Consider the following 22500-nt stretch of genomic DNA (forward strand, 5'->3'; position numbering starts at 1 on the left):
AACATCACACACACACACACACACTAGAGGACGGTGGAGAGTCTCTTACCCACACAGTCGCAGCACTCCTCCCACAGAGAGCCCAGACACAACATACACTCCTTACAGCACGAGCAGTTCCCATCAGCTGGACGACACTGACACAGCTCCTGATACACACACACACACATACACATTAATACGCATACACTAATAATTAATGATACAAAAAAATTAACACAAATACTGATAAACAAAGCAGACACAACTCAACACAGCTCCTAACACACACACACACACACACACACACACACACACACACCAGCTTCATCCAGCTGCAGAAGACAAACTCAAGAACCAGCATTCAATCAAAACACACACAGCAGACCCTCTGGATCTGTCTTATATATATATATATAATCTTAATAGTAAACACTGGCCTCTGACCTGAATGAGACACTTGCTGACGTCACTGGCGCACAGAGCTTTATTACAGGCCAGAGCGATGGAGAGAGAGGACAGCAGGAGGAGGACCACTGATGATGATGATGAAGACCCCATCACGACACGAACAGAGCCCACCGGACCTGCGGGAACACAGCAGCGACAGACAGACAGAATAAAAGACACGCGATAAACAAACCGCGGGAACATCAAAGACATCATCAGACACGCCGACGCGGCGACATCAAAGACTCGTTTAAAAAGTGGCGCTCAATGAGTCAAAGAACCGAGCACGTGGTACAATCCGCGCCACACACACACACACAATATACTACACACTGCGTCTCAGACACAAACAATACACAACAAACATTACAAAAGCACACAGCGTCTGAGACAAACAACACGAAAACACGCACACACAATCACACACTACAGTACACTGACGATCAGACAAACACAAACAAACTACACACTATAACACACTATTGTAGACGGAATCTGAGACAAACACAAACTACAAACAAAACAAAACACTGCAGTACACTTTCCAAACACAAACAAACAAACTACACACAATCACACACTACAATACACAAACGAACATAAACAATAAGCGACAAACAAACTACACACAACAACGACAAACTACACACTACAGTACACTTCTCAAACACAAATAAACAAACTACACACAGTCACACACTACAATACACTATCACAGCAAACATAAACAACACGCAACAAACACACTACACACATTAACACCACAATACACAACTTCTCTGAGACAAACTACACACAATAACACACCACAGTTTCTGAGACACAAACAAACGACAACTACACACTACAGCACACTGCTTCTCAGACACAAACACTCAAACACAACTCAAGAGCCCTGTCGAGTGAATATCAAACACAACACACACACACACACTTCACAAACACAAGTTTCCCCTTCACACACAACAAACAACAAAACACCAGCAGAACTCAAGACTGAGGTCGAGCTGAATCCTCGACTCACAAAGACACACACACACAGAGAAAACGCGTGTGCATGTTGTGAAGTCTTCATGATGGTCTCTGAGGAGCTGCAAGATTGTATGAAAACACACACACACACACACACCTTGGAGAATGAAGATGTTGAACTCACGAGGTTTTGCTGCAGAGCATTTACCGCCGAACTCTGAGCTGAGCAGAACTAAACTGGAGCAGACTCAACTAATGCAGCTCAGAGTCACACACACACACACACACAAAGACACACCGGCGCATGGAGGAACACACCCCCTTCCCTGAGCGTGCGCGCGCGCGTGTGTGTGTGTGAGGTTTTTGTCTCGTTTCTTGTCTAAAATCTCTGTAAACTCTTCAATCAGCGCGCCTGTTCTAGATCAGCACACACTCTAGTGTATTTCAGAGTCAGAGTGAAGAGAGTTTCTCCTGAATCAGGGGAGGGTAATGAGCGCTGTTGCAGAGCTGAGAGCAGATCACGGTTCCGTTCAATGAAAACTGGACTGACTTTTACCAATCAGCCCAATGACATGCTTCATAATCAAGACGAATGGAAATGTGCACATCAGCAGTGGTGTAGTGTATATGTGTTTACAGGACAGAACTCTTCTGCTGCATTCACCTGATCAACAGCACACACACACACACACACACACACACATACACACACACACACACGGACAGTTGACCCGTCTCTTGTTTATGGATATATCGCTTCTCTGTTCGTGTTGTTGATTATGTTATCCTCCTCGACAGGCTTGATGATCAGTCAAGTTTGGTGAAGGAGACATCATGGTTTGGGTTCATTCAGTATGGGGGCGTGCGAGAGATCAACAGCCTGAGGGATCAAGACATCTGTGCTGCCCATTACATTACACACCACAGGAGAGGGACAATTCTCCAGCAGGATAGCGCTCCTGCTCATACCTCAGCCTCCACATCAAAGATCCTGAAGGTCAAGCTGCTCCAGGATTGGCCAGCCCAGTCACCAGAAATCAACATTATTGAGCTGATGAAGGAGGAGGTGTTGAAGATGAACACAAAGACTCTTGATGAACTCTGGGATCCTGCTGAAGCTTTCTTCTTCATTCCAGATGACTTTATTAATCAGTGATGTGAGTCATGTCAGAGATGTATGGATGCAGTCCTCCAAGCTCATGATGGAGTCAGACACAATATTCATTCTGTCTCCACTGCAGCAGGACTTTATATTCTATACTGGACATTATTTCTGTTCAGTGATGACACTTTAGTCTGAGCAGAGTCAGAGCGCACTGTCCTCATCAAATCAGTCAACATCAAGACATGATCAGATTTATTGAGCTCAAATCAGCAAAATCTAGAGGCCTTCACCTTTCATAGAGACACTTCTGACACCAGATCAGCAACTAGAAGAGCAGGTATTATTATTTTATTATTTAGTGTCAGGTAGTGTATGTGTACTGCTAGATTGTAGTTATCTTCCACTGTTGTGCTGATGATACACAACTCTACATCTCCTCACCCTGATCATTTGTACACACTCACAGAAAAATAACAGATTGTACAGCTGATATTGAAAATGGGTTGACTAAAATCTTATTACTAAAGTTCTGCTTATTGCACACAAAAGCCCAGAACCCTGTCTGCCCCGTGATGGATCTTCAGTTCAGTCCTCGTCTTCAGTAATGTGGAGGTGAGTTCTGATCTCCAGCATCTGTAAAACTGCAGTCATTCCTCTTAAAAATGTTGTCAAACTTCAACAAGTGCTGCTGGTGTCTGCTGCCGAACAGCTTCGTCATGCTGTGATGAGCTCTAGGTGAGATTACTGTGTTGTGTTATCATGTGTCACACTCCAGCTGTTCAGGCGCAGCTGCTAGATCTGAGAGATGTGATCATATTAGACCGGCTCTGTCAGCGCTGTGCTGGCTCCCTGTTAAACTGTGTGTGCGCTGTATAAAGCACTGGAGTAATACACTTGAGCACAGTGTAAATCTCCTTAAGTCTATCAGGAGATCCTATTCTGCAGAAATTAATAACTATGATATGATGATCAAGACCTGTTCATATCATTATCAGTGCTGAAGACGGCAGTTCTGCTTGAGGAGAATGGTGTTAGATTTGATCTTTATGGTTTAAAAGAAATGCAAGAGTTCAAACAGGAGCTTTATATTGTATATTTATATATGTGATATGATCATTTAATGTTGTTTAAATTAATTTAATTTGTCATCCTCAAGTATAAGTGTAAAATAAATTATATTTATTTATTCAATTATTTGATTGTATTTTATTTATACAGAACCTTTTAATATGGTTTCATTAATTAGAGAGATGTTATATGTATTTAGGAGTATTTAGTGTGTATTATTTACATGATTTATGTAGAGAAATGTGCTTTTAATAGTTTCACCCCCATCATTGACAGAACACTCAGAAGATGAAGAACACGTCATTTAGCACACACATTTATCCAAAGCCACCTCAAATCATCAGAGATCAAGTCTGAGTCAGTGTGAGCAACTCATTTATTTGAGATGGGTCAATAGGTCAGTGTTTAGGACTGAGAGTGGATTCAGAGGTCTGGTGTCTGTCTGATCAGCGCATCAAACCCACCGCCTTCAGGAAGTGTGTCTTGGGCAAATGCTGGTCCTGCTGTGATGTTGGACAGAAGAACGGTGGCACGAAGTCTTGAGGATTATGAACCCCCAGCAGATGATTATAGAAGCTGAAAGCAGACAGACACAGAGAGCAGACGTCAGGAATGATTGTCAACACTGATCCTGAAACAGTGAACTGAGAGAGATGCTGGACCTGATAGCCATCCATCCGGTGCTCGGTGTGAAGACGGAGGCACTGATGGGCAAACAGGTGAACTCAGCGAAGGTCAGCATGTACTGAGCTGGAGACCAGAGACACACAGCTCAATATCACCATCATCATTACAGTCGTCTTCATCATTACCATCATCATCTTCATCGTTAACATCACCATCATCATGTTCATCGTCATTATCATAATGATAGAGACAACAGTAATGATTGGAATGTTGAATATGATGATGGTGATGCTAATGATAAAGATGATGATATCGCCATCATCAAATTCAACATGACCATCATCTTCATTAACATCAACATCGTCATTACCATTGTCTTCATTGTTATTATAATCACCACCATCTTCATCATTACCATCACCATCATCATTACCATCAACATTAACATTACCATCAACGTCATTATTACCATCACCATCATCATTACATCAACATCATCATTACCATCAACATCATCATTACCATCAACATCATCATTACCATCAACATCATCATTACCATCAACGTCATTATTACCATCACCATCATTATTACATCAACATCATCATTACCATCAACATCATCATTACCATCATCTTCATCATTACCATCATCATCATCGTTACATCAACATCATCATTACCATCATCATCATTACCATAACCATCATCATTACCATCATCATCATTACATCATCTTCATCATTACCATCAACATCATCATTACCATCATCTTCATCATTACCATCAACATCATCATTACCATCAACATCATCATTACATCAACATCATCATTACCATCAACATCATCATTACCATCATCTTCATCATTACCATCACCATCATTATTACATCAACATCATCATTACCATCAACATCATCATTACCATCATCTTCATCATTACCATCATCATCATCGTTACATCAACATCATCATTACCATCATCATCATTACCATAACCATCATCATTACCATCATCATCATTACATCATCTTCATCATTCCCATCAACATCATCATTACCATCATCTTCATCATTACCATCAACATCATCATTACCATCAACATTATCATTACATCAACATCATCATTACCATCAACATCATCATTACCATCATCTTCATCATTACCATCAACATCATCATTACCATCAACATCATCATTACCATCATCTTCATCATTACCATCAACATCATCATTACCATCATCTTCATCATTACATCAACATCATCATTACCATCATCATCATTACATCATCTTCATCATTACCATCATCTTCATCATTACCATCACCATCATCATTACATCAACATCATCATTACCATCATCATCATCATTACCATCAACATCATCATTACCATCATCTTCATCATTACCATCATCATCATCATTACCATCATCTTCATCATTACCATCATCATCATTACCATCACCATCATCATTACCATCATCATCCTTACATCATCTTCATCATTACCATCAACATCATCATTACCATCAACGTCATCATTACATCAACATCATCATTACCATCATCTTCATCATTACCATCAACGTCATCATTACCATCATCTTCATCATTACCATCATCATCATTACCATCACCATCATCATTACCATCATCATCATTACATCATCTTCATCATTACCATCAACATCATCATTACCATCAACGTCATCATTACATCAACATCATCATTACCATCATCTTCATCATTACCATCATCATCATCATTACCATCATCTTCATCATTACCATCATCATCATTACCATCACCATCATCATTACCATCATCATCATTACATCATCTTCATCATTACCATCAACATCATCATTACCATCAACGTCATCATTACCATCATCATCATTACATCATCTTCATCATTACCATCAACATCATCATTACCATCAACGTCATCATTACATCAACGTCATTATTACCATCATCTTTATCATCACCATCTACATCATTACTATCACATCATAATAATCATTACATCATCTTCATCCTTGTCATTAGTACATCATTACCATCACCAAAATCATAATCCTCACCATTACATCATCATCGTCATTATTAGCTCACCATCACCTTACTCATTCGCATCAGTGAGTGCAGTAGTTCTAGTTAGTAGACTGACCCTGTATCTCTGCAATCTCTCCGACCCATGAGTTGCTGAGGAGCCCGAGTCCCGGCACAGACGAGGTGCCCAGAATCACCTGCCCTAAGAAGACAGCATCAGCCGGCACCCGCGTGGGGTGAAAGGTCGACTCTAGAGCCTTCTTCTGGCAGGACAGACGCGAGTAATCGATCTCATACAGCACACCCTGAAGACAGAGGAAAAAACAAACACACACACACACACACCTACACGTCACTACCGGCACTGATGTTCACTAACAGCAGACGTTATCAGCTAATGGAGGCTTCATATCACACAGTACTGACAGAGGAGCTGATGCAGCGTTCTTAGGGAAACACAATGCCCCGTTAAGGAGATTTGAATGTGTGTGTGTGTGTGTGTGTGTGTGTGTGTTACCTGCTGGAAGTGTATGAGCAGGTCTGTCAGGATGGTCTCGTTGAGGATGTTCATGTGGTTTCTGAAGCGGATCTGCTGCCTCTGAGCATCATAAGAGTACGTGGCTGCAGACGTGACGATTCCATCAGCTGCAGACTGAGAGAGACAAACGATTCACACTGATTCACTGATTCACTGAATCTATTACTCAATCAATGAACAGAGCAGGAACTCACCAGAGACATGCTGCCCACATACTGAGCTGGAGCCTCTGCAGACACACACACACACACACACACACACACACACACACACACACACACACACACACACACACACACACACACACACACACACACACACACACACACACACACACACACACACTGCATCAGAAGAGTTTAAACAGAGTGAATCACAATGAACAAGTGAACTGACTCACCACATGGTCGCGGCTGAGCACTGACGGAGAGAGCAGAGATGAGGACGAGCATCAGAGAGATCATGATGAAGATGAACACACACACACACATACACACACACACTCCTGCTGATCCTCTTATATACCTGCACACAGGTGAGGCTCAGGTCATCGATGCGCCATAAACACAGCAGAGTCAAAGGGCATTGATGATTCACTCTGGAGATTCACATGCTTATATCATCTATAATAATACTGTCAATTATTAATGATGTCCAACATAAAGACAAATATTAATTTGTTATATATATATATATATAATTACACACTTATCACTTTGATTTTGGTTTATTCTGTTTAATAAATCTGTGAAGAGCAGGTATTCTTACTCCCACATTAACACCAAAACTGCAGTGATTTATAGTAAAGACAAATATTGAACACTACACGTTAAAATGACCCACAACTGTACCTATGGGTGTATTCTACTTCCAGCTATTCAGTTTACTGTAGTAATAACTAAAGTATACTCCAGTGTTTATTACAGTTGGTCAGATCACTATAGTTCTATGCTGGAGCACTCATTAACACAGAGCTGTTCATAATATAATATATAAATCAACTCACTTTACTATTGTATGGTTCAGGAATACAGCAGAATTGACTATAACTGACTATAGTATTGTTAATGTGGCCTGCTGTGCATGTTTAATGGATTATTTACACTCATTCACTCTCTGCAAACCTATATTTGAGTGTGCAGTATATGAAGAGGCTGAATACCAATCGTCATTCATCATGTGATGTAAAGCAGCATGTGATTAGCTTTATTTCACTTCAGAAACAAAGGTTATCAGCTCAGATATTAAACATGATCAATATATAGATATTTATGACTCAAACACAGCAGTAAACTCCAGTAAGGAGTGCTGTGTTTCCCCTTGAAGTGAGAAATAGATAGGACAGCAACAGCAGCACAATCAGTGTGTGCTGTAACAGTATAGAGTATATCACAGATGCAGATTACACAAACATCATATAACCTGACATTCCCCTCATTGATGAAGATTAATTATGTGCATTATGCTGGAGGACATGCAGGACAACATGATGATCTCACACTCACACACCTCTCTCTAGTGAGATTTTATTATGCAAACAAACCCAATAGAGCCTTGTTGAGCATGTATTTGAATTGGCATGGTTTATTTATTCCCTCATGTCTCCAGCCATGTGTGTGTGAGCGTGTCATATATATCAGGACTTCACCAAACCTTCAGAGGTCTAACACGTAAATAAAGACACATCATAATGTAAAACAGTGTAAAAATGCTGGTCTAAATTCAGTATCAGGTTAAAAGTGTTGCAGATGAAGAGGATAAGAACTGTCTGAACCCTACACTCTTGAACCTTTCCTCCTCTATCATCACTTATTGAACACAACACTGAATATAGACTATATTACTATTGTAGATACAACTTTCTTAATGCTTAAAGCACATTATGAGCTTGTTTTAGTTGCCACGTATACTAAAGTACTGTTCATTTATAGTAAATAACGTCATTTTTTTATACTTTGATTCTGTTGTAGTGATTCTACAGTTGCCATGGTAACACAACTACTACAGTAATTGATCTGTTGTGGTGATTCTACAGTTGCTATGGTAACACAACTACTACAGTAATTGATCTGTTGTGGTGATTCTACAGTTGCTATGGTAACACAACTACTACAGTAATTGATCTGTTGTGGTGATTCTACAGTTGCCATGGTAACACAACTACTACAGTAATTGATCTGTTGTGGTGATTCTACAGTTGCTATGGTAACACAACTACTACAGTAATTGATCTGTCGTGGTGATTCCACAGTTGCTATGGTAACACAACTACTACAGTAATTGATCTGTCGTGGTGATTCCACAGTTGCTATGGTAAGAGAAACTAAAGTAATTAATTTGTTGCGATTCTACAGTTGCTATGGTAACGCAACAACCAACCAGCAATATAACCAAATAAGCCGATACAGTAGTTTTCTACAGCTGTAGGTTATTACAGTACAATACAGCAGTTTACCGTAGTAAAAACTAAAGTACACTACAGTGTTTATTAGTTTCTGTTCAGCATACTGCAGTTAACATTCAAAGTGGATCAAAACTGTCCTAAAGCTATTGAACATCCACTCTTCTCTTGGGACAATAATAATTAAAGACCTGGTTGTTGTTGTTGTCCACCTGAATGTTCTATACTGTAGTGTTGTGTGTGTAGAGTACACTAGAGCATCCATTAACAGAGGTGCAAATGCTGTTAGCTTCAATATAATATGGTGTATTTCTATCTTTTATATTTAACCTGAACTCAGAGTGCTCGTCTGTACGTATAGAACACTTTATTATTAAATGTGGACCAGATTTGACCTTTATTAATGACTCATACAGCATTTAGAGTTCAGACATGTGTCTCTCCATCACAGCTGTGCTGAAATCAGTCAGTTACCTCTCACTCAGGCTGATCTGCTGAACTCCACCACATGATAAACCCTGGCAGACTCAGGAGAAACAGCCTCCTTCATTACAGAACATGCGGATGAACACCGGTACCGTGCAGCGTGATGACCACCTGAAACACCTCCATCCTCACACTGTCACTGCTGCCCAGAGGAGCTCTCCACTGACGTTCACGCATTCTCCTTCAGCTGAGTCCCTTATTCATCAGGGGTCGCCACAATGGGATGAACCATCAATTATTCCAGCATATGTTTTACATGGTGGATGCCCTTCCAGTACTGGGAAACACCCATACACACACATTCACACACACACTCATACACTACGGCCAGTGTAGTTGATCAGTTCCCCTATAGCGCATGTGTTTGGACTGTGGAGGAAACCCACGCCAACACGAGGAGAACATGCAAACTCCACACAGAAACACCAGCTGACCCAGCCGGGACTCTACTCTGGCTATGGAAACCCTCGTGCTGAGCTCATCAGAGGTTCAGACGGATTATTAACGGGCAGATCTCCTCAGTGGTGATGACTGACTCCCTACAGCAGATCACTGCAGACCTCACCTGTTCTCCATCACTGCGGGTCAGGGCAGTGAGGAGCGCTGTGAGTGTGGGTGATGAAGGACGCTGACGCCGGCATGTAGAAACCCATTTTGTTCATTTTATTTCATCATTTCATTCCCCCCAAATACACCGAGCTGCACATCACCAGCCCTCGCCCAGCCGCAGCTCTGCCAGACCAATCACAACAGAGAAACAGACAGAGTTTCCTCTTCCTGAAGAGTGACGAGGAAGAGGAGGAGCTCGGTCATGTGATGAAGAGCAGGATCAGGCACGTCTGAGATCAGTCCATCATCATGAGGAAACACACACACTGATGATGATCCAGAACACACTCCAGCGGCAGCAGCAGCGGCGGCAGCCTTACACAGACAAGCAGAACTACTGAAGCCCGAGCGCACCGCACCATACACACACACACACACACACAGCAGAGACTGAGTGTGTGTGTGTGTGTGTGTGTGTGTGTGTGTGTAGAAGACTGTAGATGAGAGAGAGTGTGTGTGCACGCATTTATGTATAAAAGTGTGTAAATGTGTGTGTTTGAGTGGATCTGAGAGTCTGAGTATGTGAGTGTAAAAGTGTACGCAGGAGAGTGTGTGTGAGTGTGTGTGTGTGTGTGTGTGTGTGTTCATGACGGCATGTAACTGACTGGAAAAGTCAGAGTGTGAGTGTGTGTGTGTGTGTGTGTGTGTGTGTTTGAGTCTCTGTTGGCATCCTAAACGCTCCGTGTCGTCCTTCACTCGTCTGAGCCGGCGGAGCGCTTCTGAGTCCTCTTACGTGGAGACCGTCTGGGAGACGCTTTATCTGCCACACACACACACACACACACACACACACACACACACAGTTAGTCAAGATGAGCAAACGCGCGCACACAAACACACACAGAGCAGAAACAGAAGCAGGATTGAGCTCACCTCTCCGACTCGCCACTGAGCAGCACAGGAAGAGGAAATAAAGAGAGAGGAAGTGAATAAACAGACATCAGACAGGAAGAGCAGAAGAAGAAGAGCTGACGGTGTTACACACTTGCTCAGCCAACACACACACACACACACACACACACACACAGAGAGAATGAGACTCTTAATTCTGTGTGTGTGTGTGTGTGTGTGTGACTGACGGTGGTTTTAACCTAAAATGTGTGTGTGTGTGTGTGTGTGTGAGTGTGTGTGTGTGTGTGTGTGTGTGTGTGTGTGTGTATCAGGCATTGTACATGCTGAGGACCCAATGTCCCCACATGTGTAGCAATACCAGTACATGGAGCCTGTGTGTGGATGTTGATGGAGCACGGCTGATGATCACGAGTGTTTACTGTGAGGACAGAATATACAGTCTACACTACCAACATCAGTGTGTGTGTGTGTGTGTGTGTGTGTGTGTGTGTGTGTGTGTGGGCTTCAGTTGTGCGTGTGGATCAGTGATGATTGATCAGACATGAGCTGTGTATAAAGGTGAGTTCTCACTATACTGTTGAACATCAGAGTGATGCTCGGTGTGGAGCTGCAGCGCCCCCTGCTGATGTGCTCTACACACTGCAATAGAGTGTTTCTAAATAACAAGACAATTCTCTCTGTGACTGGCTGAGACTGTGTGTGTGTGTGTGTGTGTGTGTGTGTGTGTGATGATCTGTGATTGGCTAAGACTCACTGATCTGGTTGAGTGTTTCCTGTGGGATCCAGCTCATGTCCACATCATTGTGGTTGGATGTGCCCATCTCCACTTTAGCTGCAGGCCGTCTCCTCTGCGCGCGCACACACACACACACACACACACACACGCGCATTAGTAACAGACACAGATCTATCTGATGATCACGTGACCATCAGTCTAAATATGATGTGTGTGTGTGTGTGTATGTGTGTGTCTAACCTTGCGTGATTCAAGCAGCTGATGAAGACCGATGACCAATAGCAGGCCGAGACCCGAGAGGAACACGTACATGAAGATCCTGAAAACACACGCACAGAGCAAACAGTGTTTAGGGCAGTGTAGATAAAAACACACACACACACACACACACACACACATTGTTGTGTTTGTGCGCTAGAGCTGTTGTGTTTGCTAAGGCTTCATCAGTAAAGTGTGTGTTTACTACACGTCACCACCAGCAGCACATTAAATGAACACGGCAGATTCTACACACTTCCTCACAGTGACTGTTCACTAACATAGCAACAGCGCATCCTACTGGCCTGGCACACACGATTGGCATTAAAAATAAAAAAATCCAAAAACTTTTCAATTTTGTGTGTGTGTGTGTGTGTGATTCTCCCGTATATTACAGTTCTATCTCACCATCCTCCTGTAATGGTATTTCTCCCATGTCTTCAGTCTTTCTCTGAGGGGGGGCAATAAACATCACAGAGCTGATCCTCCTTATACACAACTCATACTGACAAACCACCAGGGGGCGCCCCTCACTCTTAAATGAGAGTCTGTTCTGTGCTTTCGCTTTGTTTGGGCATGAAAACACTGAAATAAATATAAATACAGCAGGATTCCCTTCCTTTCCATTACAGGTGCCGTCGGCCCTCATATGCAATCCTGAAAACAGTCATGTAGCGGTGCGTGACTGTCAGCTCACATGCTCTATAGCACAGGTGTCAAACTCAGTTCCTGGAGGGCCGCAGCTCTGCACAGTTTAGTTTAATCCTAATTAAACACACCTGATCAAACTAATTGAGTCCTTCAGGCTGGTTTGAAACCTACAGGTAAGTGTGTTGGAGCAGGGGTGGAACTGAACTGTGCAGAGCTGCGGCCCTCCAGGAACTGAGTTTGACACCCCTGCTCTATAGTGATGAACACACACTGTTTCCAAACGGATTCTGCACTCGAGATTTGAAGCTGAGTGTAAGTCTGGGTTTTGTCTGTGTGTCTGAACAGAATTATACACATGATTAATAATAATAACCTCTAAACATGTCGATGCTGGTGGGGTTTTTCAAACACAAATAACTTTGTCCTAAATAAGCATAAAGAGTTAATAAAGCAGTCGACTGCCGTCATTAGACTGCGCATGTGTACAGTCACACCTCTGATATTTACTGTCATCAAACAAAAATACAAATAGGAGATTGATTGACGGCTCTTCAGTCAGACTGTGTGAGTATTACAGCTGCGAGATCTGAGAACTACACTCTGTTCCTTTACAACAGCTCCTGAATATAATAAGCTGAACTGCCTGCTCATTTATTTGCTGCTAATGTAGATTCTTTATATTTATTTTGTAAATAACAACAATTAAACATATTACTGACTGATGCTGTTATGATGGGCAGATCTCTTATTATCACATCCCAGTGTTGACAGGTGTGTGTGTGTGTGTGTGTGTGTGTGTGAACACTCTTACGTTTCTCCGTCCAGGCCGTCCTCTCTCTCTGTGATGGTGACAGTCTGGTTGAAGACGGCGTCCTGGAAAACGTTTCCCTGAGGAGCAGAGACCGCCATCACTTTAATAAACACAGCGTAAAGCTAAGCCAGCGGCACAGGACAGTCACGCATACACTCTGATGTGGAGCACAGCTGAACATGCTGACATATTTACACTGCAGCCTTTAGGATCAGACCACTCATGTGCACACACACACACACGCACACACACACACACTCACACTGTCGTCCCTGTAGTTGAGGTTGATGACGAGGCCGAAGGGTCGTCCGCCCATGGGCTCAGCGGGGATGAAGGAGTACTCGAAGGTGGCCTGGCGCTGTGGAGGGACCAGTGTGCCCAGCTGCAGCGCCGTGAAGTTCTGGATGTAGAACTGGAAGTCCTGCGGGTAACGGAACGAGGCGTCCAGAGACTCCACCACGAAGTTCTCCGAGCCCTTATTGCTGAAGCCCAGCAGGAACTTCACGATGTTGTTAGCTGGAAAATCTGATGGCGGGAAAGAGGAAGGATGAAGCAGGAGGAGAGGAACAGACTGAAGACACACACACACTGACACACACAGACACACACACACACACTGACAGACACACACACACGGACACACACACTGACAGACACACACGGACACACATACACTGACACACACACACACACACACACACACACACACACACACACACACACACACACACTGACACACACACTGACACACACACACACACACACACACACACACACACTCCTGAGAATAAAGCCAGGGCTGCACTGATATCTCTATATACCCATCACAGGAGCTGCAGTGCTGATCACAGCGCGGCAGGAGAAACACGCTAGAACTAGGGTTGGGCATCTAAGCTATAATGCCGATCCGATACGCATCTCGATACAAAGAATACGATCCGATATATTAGCGATACATTTGTGACATATTGCGATGCAACACGATACGATTCACACCCATATCACGATATGATGCGATATTTCAGCACTAACTAATTAGATCAAGTTTATGAGATGATGTGAAAGAGGATGCTGTACATTTGAATGAGTTTGATTATTTATTAACCAAGCAAAACCAAGACTTTTTTTTACAAACTGGCTTTTCTCTCAGAGCCAGAGTGTCAGTTTACAGTAGAGGGCCATTTTAGAACATATAGCACATATTATTTAAGTATTTTCAAGATAAACAGAATGTATAAGTGCAATATATATTAAAAAATATATATTTGCACTCTTTCAACATAAAGGTTTAGCATTGCACAACAAGAATTGTGATTTAACTTTTCAACTATGAAAACAAGTTTTACAAAGATATTTTGCCACTGATTATTCAAAACTTAAGGTGGTGAACTAGCAGTGTTATGCTGCGTTGAAACATCACTGTCACTGTAAACAACAGGCTAATAAAAATATAACAAACCAGCAATCTTCTTGCTGTGAGGTGGTCAAACTACCCACTGTGCCACCGTGACACCCAATTATTTTTATCATTATTATTATTATTAATATTATTATTATTACTGTAATTAAATAAAAATTAACAGGAGGAGGTGTTTAAAACCGCCTAGTGCGGCAGTATAGAGAGGGCGGCGTCCGCAACACCCAGTTATATCCGCGCATAGGGTGGCAGAATAGAGGTCCGCGACACCCGCGCGTCCTCAGTTATATCCGCGCATAGGGCGGAAGAATAGAGGTCCGCGACACCCACGCGTCCTCAGTTATATCCGCGCATAGGGCGGAAGAATAGAGGTCCGCGACACCCGCGCGTCCTCAGTTATATCCGCGCATAGGGCGGAAGAATAGAGGTCCGCGACACCCGCGCGTCCTTAGTTATATCCGCGCATAGGGCGGAAGAATAGAGGTCCGCGACACCCGCGCGTCCTTAGTTATATCCGCGCATAGGGCGGAAGAATAGAGGTCCGCGACACCCGCGCGTCCTCAGTTATATCCGCGCATAGGGCGGAAGAATAGAGGTCCGCGACACCCGCGCGTCCTCAGTTATATCCGCGCATAGGGCGGAAGAATAGAGGTCCGCGACACGTCACTTCATTTTCATAACCGGTCACTTTCGTTTTACATTGGGGTTGAGGGCGGCGTGATCATCCTCTGCCTAGAGCAGCAGTTCAGCTTGCTCCGGCCCTGCAGATGAACAATGCAATAACATCCGTTATTGGCGTAGAGCGCACAAAACTTTTGCGCATGGAAAAAAAAAACTTGCAATGCTTTTCTCACCACTTTTGGAGCTGGTAGCTACAGTTCAAGCAGTGCGAAAGCCGGGGATGCAGGAACACTGGAAGATGCTTTCACAACAACACCGTGGCGCCGCTTCAAGTGAGATATCAGATTACTCGTACTGCCCGCGTATTTTATAGATGCGCGGCACATTTTGCAAATTGCATCTGTCCTGTCATGTCGTCCATCCTTAAATCCATAATGTTGCCATACTTTAGATTTAAAACTCAGTGGGGAATAAAATGTTTGTTTTGCTTCTCGCGCTTTCTGAGGGCGCACCACTAGCTTCATCCGCACACCTGATACACTGAGTTGTAGTGTGAGTGTACACATCCGCAAATCCGTTGCTAAGGCTTACTTTATGTAGGTCGATTAAATTATGCGCCAAAAACAGGTTGAAAACACTTGTTAATAAATAAAAAATACATTCTATATTAAAAATATAAGCTGTATCTCGGAAAAACCGATGCATCTCGCAAAAACCGATGCATCTCGATTTGCTTCCAAAATTTCATTCATCCTCTGCTGCTCTACCGATGCACTCGCATCGTGCACGCGCATGACCGCGTATCGATACATATCGGTTAATCTTCCCATCCCTAGCTAGAACACATCAGAACTGTTTGCATGTTCTTAAGGCCTGACGGAGGTCAGAGTATCTAGGCCAATAAGATCAGAGCCTTAGTAACTTTAATAAAGAATATTGAGTTATGAGCGCAGTAAAGACTCGGGCAGTGAGATTTCACATCAGATTAGAGCTGTGGACCTACACTAGTCTCACGGTTCAGTTACGATTATCATGCCATCGATTCGGTTCAATTCGATATTTCGGTGCATTGACGATGCTTTCCATACAGTTTCATATTTTCTTCACAGCAGCAGTTCTTGTATTAAATAAGTGAATATATTTATATACTATTTGTAATACAATTTTGTCGTTTAATACACAGTCAGATATACAAACTGTAACTTTAAACAAAACGAGCATTAAGCAAATAATATAAACAAATATAAACATCCAGCTCAATTTCTGATCCTTGTCTTGTTCTCTTACACACCTTTGATTGGTCACACCCTCAACAAAAACGGTTGCGATTGGCTCTTGCGCGCTGCGCTCTTCAGATAAGTGACACTGATACGCAGCAGGCGGCAGCGGCGATCTCACAGCTGATGCATGATAGACACGGTGGAGAAAACTCTGCAGACACGCGCTCGTTTCTGAATCCAAACGTAATGCTGTAAAACAGCCGAGAGGAGAAGAAAAGCCACGCCAGCAGGTCAAATGAGCCACTGTGTGTGTGTGTGTGTGAGAGAGAGAGAGAGAGAGACAGAGCGAGAGAGAAATGGAGAAGGCTACTTTCATTCTCTGGATCTCAGTGAAATAGGGGCTATTGTTGTATATGTCAGTGAAAGACTGATCCAGCAAACACACACAGTGAAATTGTGCACAGTTTATGAGTTTTAAGTAGTTGAAGCGTTGTAAATACTCGCGATCGCCTCCCTCACGACAGAGCGCATATGAGGTAAATGACGTCAGTAAGAACCGGTTATGATTATTACTGAACCGATACCGAATTGTCCGCGTCTGCATCGCGATGCACCGAAGAAACGATTAATTTTGACACCCCTACTTCAGATTATTAATAACTCTGTAGCTGAATACAGTCTGACAGCGCTGAACACCGCACATCATCATTCAAGCACACTTCAGTCTCTGCTGTGTTTGTTCATGCTGTGGTTAGTTCACTGCACTCTCTGCATTATTAACTGCCCTATAGGACCATCCAATCAATCTAATTTCATTAACTCCTCCCTAACAGCAGCTTTAAAGTCATGTCTGATTTTCCAATCTCATTCAGCTCTAAGTAAACTTGCGTGCGTGTGTGTGTGTGTGTGTGTGTGTGTGTGTGTATCATCACGACTCCCGCAGCGCTCAGATGCATTCAGAGACTCAAACAGAGAGGATAAGCATGCAGTCAGTCCTCCACCTTCTCCTTTGACGAACAGGATGGTTGTGTCTGCGTTGGGTGAAGCCTTCACCTCTCCCACTAGAGCTTCTTCTTCCTCTTCCTCTTTCTCTTCCGTCTGACAGAAGAAACACAACACAGGTCACTAACACTGCTGTAACCATCACACATGCAAACACACAGCCCTGCAGGAGCTCAGAGACTCAGCGTGCATTCTCAGACGCTGACACATGCGCATTTACTGTTTAATGCATGTTATCTTCATCTGATTACAGGGACAGCTCACACACACATGAAAACTTCCTCCTGTATGCACATTTAATCACTCTGGAGTTTAATTTAACCGCTCTGGAGCAAGTGAAGGATGAAGAAATGATGATAATGGACATGAGTGAACTGACCCTTCTGTCTTGGTGAAAAGATTAAATGGTGAAAGATAGAATAGGGCTGCACAATACTGGACAGATCAGGGTCTGATGCATCAACGCTGCGTACGCCAGGTCTCACGCTCAGGTTTGGATTTACTAAGGATGAAGTATGTGTGTTTCTTGTGTGTGTTGGTCTTATTTCCAGTGGCGACTCCTAGAGGCCACCGTGTTAAACTGCACACGACAAAGTATTGCATGAACACACGTGGAGAACACTGCTGCTCATTTATTACTGACCAAGTGTGGTAATTGACAATACTTTTAATTTGTTATTTTTATTTATTTATTTTCCCAATTCTGTGATTTAGAAGATGTAAAAGCATTTGCAAATGTACACAACTCTTAGTCTATGGCCGGGCAGTGTTGGCCTTATTAGAGGACATTGTCAGTGGGCGAATGCGTTTCTTAGGGATCACAGTGATTTTCTGGCCCATGATGATGATGACTGGCCTATCAGCAGTTTCAGATTTCCATGAGTGATCCTCTTGGAGCTCTGTGCTGAGTTGGGTCCATATTTTGGAAAGAGAGACAGCGAGGAGGCTCCAGGGTGACGGGTGTGTGATGGGATTAAAGATGTTATTCCAGCTTAGTTTATTTATTGTATTGTAATGAGTGTAATTATTACTGCAGATCAGGAGAATGCGGTTATCCATTAAAGACGTGGCTGTTAACCCCCCTGAACAACCCACACACTGAGCACGAGCGCAGATACAGTGACGGCCATTCTCCACCCGGTCAGCTGTAGAGCGGTGATTGGGCAGCTGAAGTCACGGTGCTGCTGCCTTGATAAGAGCGGAGGGGTGCTGCTATACCGCCCTGACAGACTTCTCCTCTGACACATCTGTGTCCCACAGACACACACTACTGCAGACAGTGAAGTGAGGCAGCTCTCTCCTGTAAGGGTGTTAGTCCAGCATCCCCTGCTCCTCCGCCTGCTCGCTCCACACTCTGACGGTGCGCCGCTGTTCTCCTCCTCACCTGCACCTTTACATCAGACCGTTTCTTTATTAATCTTTATGAACTCTCACTCTGTTCTTTTCTATTTAACTCTGGAGGACAAACTTGCTAATAACATTGTTTTTCTCCGGTCTACCTCTGATAGGGGCACATCAAATTCACATTCTGTTCAGAGTTTCACCTCTAGCTGGATTGGGCCGTTGCTTTTTCATTTGCCAAAGTGGAGTCATTAGCATATTCATACGGGGGAGGAGTTAGGAGGGGTTTTGCACTCGTGCGCTCAGCTTCACGTTAAAATGTACACAGAGAATGTGTGTGTGATTCAGCGTACGCAGTGTTTCACACATCAGATGAAAAGAAGCTAAATGAAGTGTTTTCCCTTAAAACAAGCTGGATTATCTGCCAGCGGGGTGAGCGGAATGATCTGGGATCTGTTTTAAAATGTAGATATTTAGAAACAAACTCAACAATTCTAAGAGGAAAAACGTGTATTAAATCTTATAAATAGTGAATAAACGGCGTGATGAAGCACATTCTGCAGCTCCTGTTGACTATAACCCAGACTCAACACTGCAGATGTGCACGCCGTCACACATCACACACCGTATACTGTCCTGTACTGTCCCCGGGTCAGCCTCTGCTCATGCTGAACCACTGCAGGACTAGTGTGAACACGGTAAACAGACGCTGCCCCGAGTGTAAAAGCGCTCCGTTCTCTCACCAGCTCAGTGTTCTCATCGTCCTCCACCTCGGCTTCATCATCCTCATCCTCCGCCAGCACATCATCACCAGCATCTTCATCCACAGCCTCCTCTTCCTCAGTGGCGTCCTGAGCAGACACTACAGGACCTGAGGGAACACACACACACACACACACAGGTCAGTGTGACATTAAACACACACACACACACACACTCCCTGCTGCAGCTCATTTTACTGATGTTACAGTATATTCTCCCCCAAATGACGCCTCTACATATGCACAGACATACACACATTTACTGACATGCATACATCGATATAACAAACACACACACACACACACACACAGTGCTGTGAGGGAGATATTAAACACGTATTACCGAAAAAATACACGACTAAAATACACTTGAACCCTTACACTCAATATACGAGCAGTGTATTTAATGTTTGAGGAGATTCTGACGGAGTCTCGGTGGGTCTGAAGGACACGTCACACACACTCAAACACACACACACACACTCAAACACACACACACTTCTCTCTGTCACACACTCTCTCAAACACACACACACACACACACACACACACACACACACACACACACACACACACTAGAGTTGTCGATGGTCCTCGGCCTGATCGATCGCCGTGATTGATCGGGAGTGCTGCGGCCTGCTCGTACACACTGAATAAACTCACCCTTCAGCATCAGCGTGGCGGGAAACGCCAGCAGGAGCAGCAGCAGCAGTTTCTGCAGCAGTTTCATCTTAACCGGAGAGCAGAAACGGCGGAAATCACGCGCAGAATCACCGACAGATGAACACGTCTGAACACCGAGACACACACTGACCGAGCGCCGCTCTGCGCATGCGCCTCATCCGGGCCGCCGCCGACGTCAAGCGCACAGGGACACGTGTCGCCGTGGAAATCGGATGGGTGGGGCTTCCACATTAAAATAATTCCTGATATTTAATTCATTATTGATGTTTTTAGCTTATAATAAGAATATTTGACCATTACATTTGCGTAAATAATATCACAGCTCAGAGTGTGAGGCAGCAGATCATCACGTCATATCACTTCATCTGCGCGTGAATAGTTTAACTCATTTAACAAATGTGTTGCTCTTAATTGATTGTTTTATTTTTAAACACGCGTGATTGACTACGGCTTAACATGTAAATGTCACGATTATCGAACTTTATAATGTTATTGATGACTCGACATTGTTGATCCGCTCAGCGCCTCCTGCTGGAGGAAACCAGAAACACTCACAGCGCGCATGCTCCGCATCCGGGGCACCGCTGACATCACGCAGAGAGAGACGTGTCGCTTTCAGTGGCGAGTCATCACTGCCACACACACACACACACACACACACACACACTCAAAAACACAAACACTCGCTGGACAAAGCGTCATTTTATTTCCATGAGTGTGAAACACAAGATAAACAATGTTAACAGAGACGGTGACAAGAGAGTAAAGAGAGCAGAAACGACAGATCCTGCTGAATAATCCAGCTCAAACCAGTCTAGGATGGTTGAGTGGTTTTAGAGGGGTTTTGGCCATTACCAGGCTGGTTTCTGGCCATTTTCAGCCTGGTTAGTGCTGGATAGTGACCATCTAAAACCAGCTTGACCATTCTGGTTTAGGCTGGACATAGCTGGTTTTGGCTCCCAGCCTGTCTAGCTAAAACCAGGCTGGAAATAGCTGGAAATGGCCAAAACCCCTCTAAAACCAGCCAACAATCCTAGGCTGGTTTAAGCTGGATTTTTCAGCAGGGTTATATTAAAGTAAAACACTTTCAGTCACACACACACACATGCTGTCTGGCTGGTTTATACTGCAATATCTGAAAACTCTTAAATCCAGAAGCATTTCTAGACAAACACAAACACAGTGTCATATTTTCAGAAATAAAAAAATGAAGAGTTTTCATTAAAACAAGCAGAATAATCCCGTTTCTCCTTCCGACATCAGATTATTCTGCTTGTTTTAGTGAAAAACTCTTCATTTTGACTCATTGTTCTTGAAAACAACACTATATCTTATTCTTGTCTAGAAAATGCTGACTGATTAAAGAGTTTACAGATATATGGACCAGAGACCAGACACAAACTCAGATTAGAGCAGCATATCTGCAGTGTGTCCTGCTTTATTCCTCATACACATACTGAAACCTGCCCAAACCCAGCACACCGTTCCATCCTGACATCTGTCAAACACAGGCAGAAACACTGATCTGGAATCAGATGAATAACCGTGCAGTCCTGAATCATGCAGATGAAGCAGAATAAGAGATCAAGCAGCTTCCAGAACAAACATCTCCACATTCATCATCAGTCACAACCAAAACCACTGGAGATCCCGCGGCTAATAATCTGGAAATTCAGCTTATTTTCTGAACTGTGCTTCACTCAAACTGGTTTCATCATGAATGTGAACAGGTTGAGAGAGGTTTGCTCTCTATCCTGACGACGTCAGTCTCTGTTTGCTGAATAAACATCAGTCAATAAACCAAACTACTGTGACTAGCTCAAGATAACCGTGAAGAGCTTTCCTGAAC

At 43.4% G+C, this 22500-nt stretch overlaps 5 protein-coding genes across 13 annotated transcripts in view; 1 reads left to right on the forward strand and 4 right to left on the reverse strand.

Moving 5' to 3' along the window:
* Window positions 1-1640, reverse strand: part of twsg1b (twisted gastrulation BMP signaling modulator 1b) — a 15173-nt gene extending 13533 nt beyond the window's left edge. For 4 of the 5 annotated variants that reach the window (XR_015524291.1, XR_015524290.1, XR_015524292.1 and 1 more), the window contains 3 exon segments: window positions 1559-1640; window positions 427-566; window positions 50-149 (listed from right to left, as the gene is read on the reverse strand). Coding sequence is in view for 2 of the 5 variants with exons in the window: in NM_153672.3 (NP_705958.2) it covers window positions 50-149; window positions 427-540 (214 nt within the window). In the remaining 3 variants the exon portion in view is untranslated. 5 annotated transcript variants of the gene reach the window in all.
* The window catches only part of LOC147831175 (uncharacterized), an 11616-nt gene extending 7918 nt beyond the window's left edge, over window positions 1-3698 (forward strand). For 2 of the 3 annotated variants that reach the window (XM_087310221.1, XM_087310220.1), the window contains exon 2: window positions 2200-3695. In XM_087310221.1, the coding sequence (XP_087166347.1) occupies window positions 2200-2557 (358 nt within the window). In that variant the 3' untranslated portion in view covers window positions 2558-3695. Of the gene's footprint in view, window positions 1-2199 lie in introns of all 3 variants that reach the window. The other variant, XR_015525449.1, reaches the window with a different exon arrangement.
* A 234-nt stretch (window positions 3699-3932) lies between these two features.
* LOC141380784 (ependymin) lies at window positions 3933-10371 on the reverse strand. The gene is made up of 6 exons (XM_087310219.1): window positions 7202-10371; window positions 6996-7030; window positions 6781-6915; window positions 6382-6568; window positions 4237-4324; window positions 3933-4150 (listed from the first exon to the last, which is right to left on the reverse strand). Exons 1-6 carry the CDS (start codon window positions 7290-7292, stop codon window positions 4021-4023), a joined length of 666 nt encoding a protein of 221 aa, XP_087166345.1. The 5' UTR covers window positions 7293-10371; the 3' UTR covers window positions 3933-4020.
* On the reverse strand, window positions 10329-20782 carry ssr1 (signal sequence receptor, alpha). 3 transcript variants are annotated; one of them, XM_087308252.1, is made up of 9 exons: window positions 20631-20782; window positions 19950-20077; window positions 17865-17961; window positions 13868-14130; window positions 13606-13682; window positions 12126-12204; window positions 11904-11997; window positions 11171-11185; window positions 10331-11057 (listed from the first exon to the last, which is right to left on the reverse strand). In XM_087308252.1, the coding sequence occupies exons 1-9, from the start codon at window positions 20695-20697 to the stop codon at window positions 10990-10992; spliced, it is 888 nt and encodes a 295-aa protein (XP_087164378.1). In that variant the 5' UTR covers window positions 20698-20782; the 3' UTR covers window positions 10331-10989.
* A 552-nt stretch (window positions 20783-21334) lies between these two features.
* LOC137489732 (uncharacterized) overlaps window positions 21335-22500 on the reverse strand; it is a 52884-nt gene continuing 51718 nt past the window's right edge. Inside the window, exon 66 of the mRNA XM_087310199.1 lies at window positions 21335-22500. This exon is cut by the window's right edge and continues 2873 nt beyond it. The gene's annotated coding sequence lies outside the window, so the exon portion shown is untranslated.

The sequence above is a fragment of the Danio rerio genome, chromosome 24 (genome assembly GCF_052040795.2).
Source record: "Danio rerio strain M-AB ecotype USA chromosome 24, GRCz13ab, whole genome shotgun sequence".
Classification (NCBI taxonomy): Eukaryota; Metazoa; Chordata; class Actinopteri; order Cypriniformes; family Danionidae; genus Danio; species Danio rerio.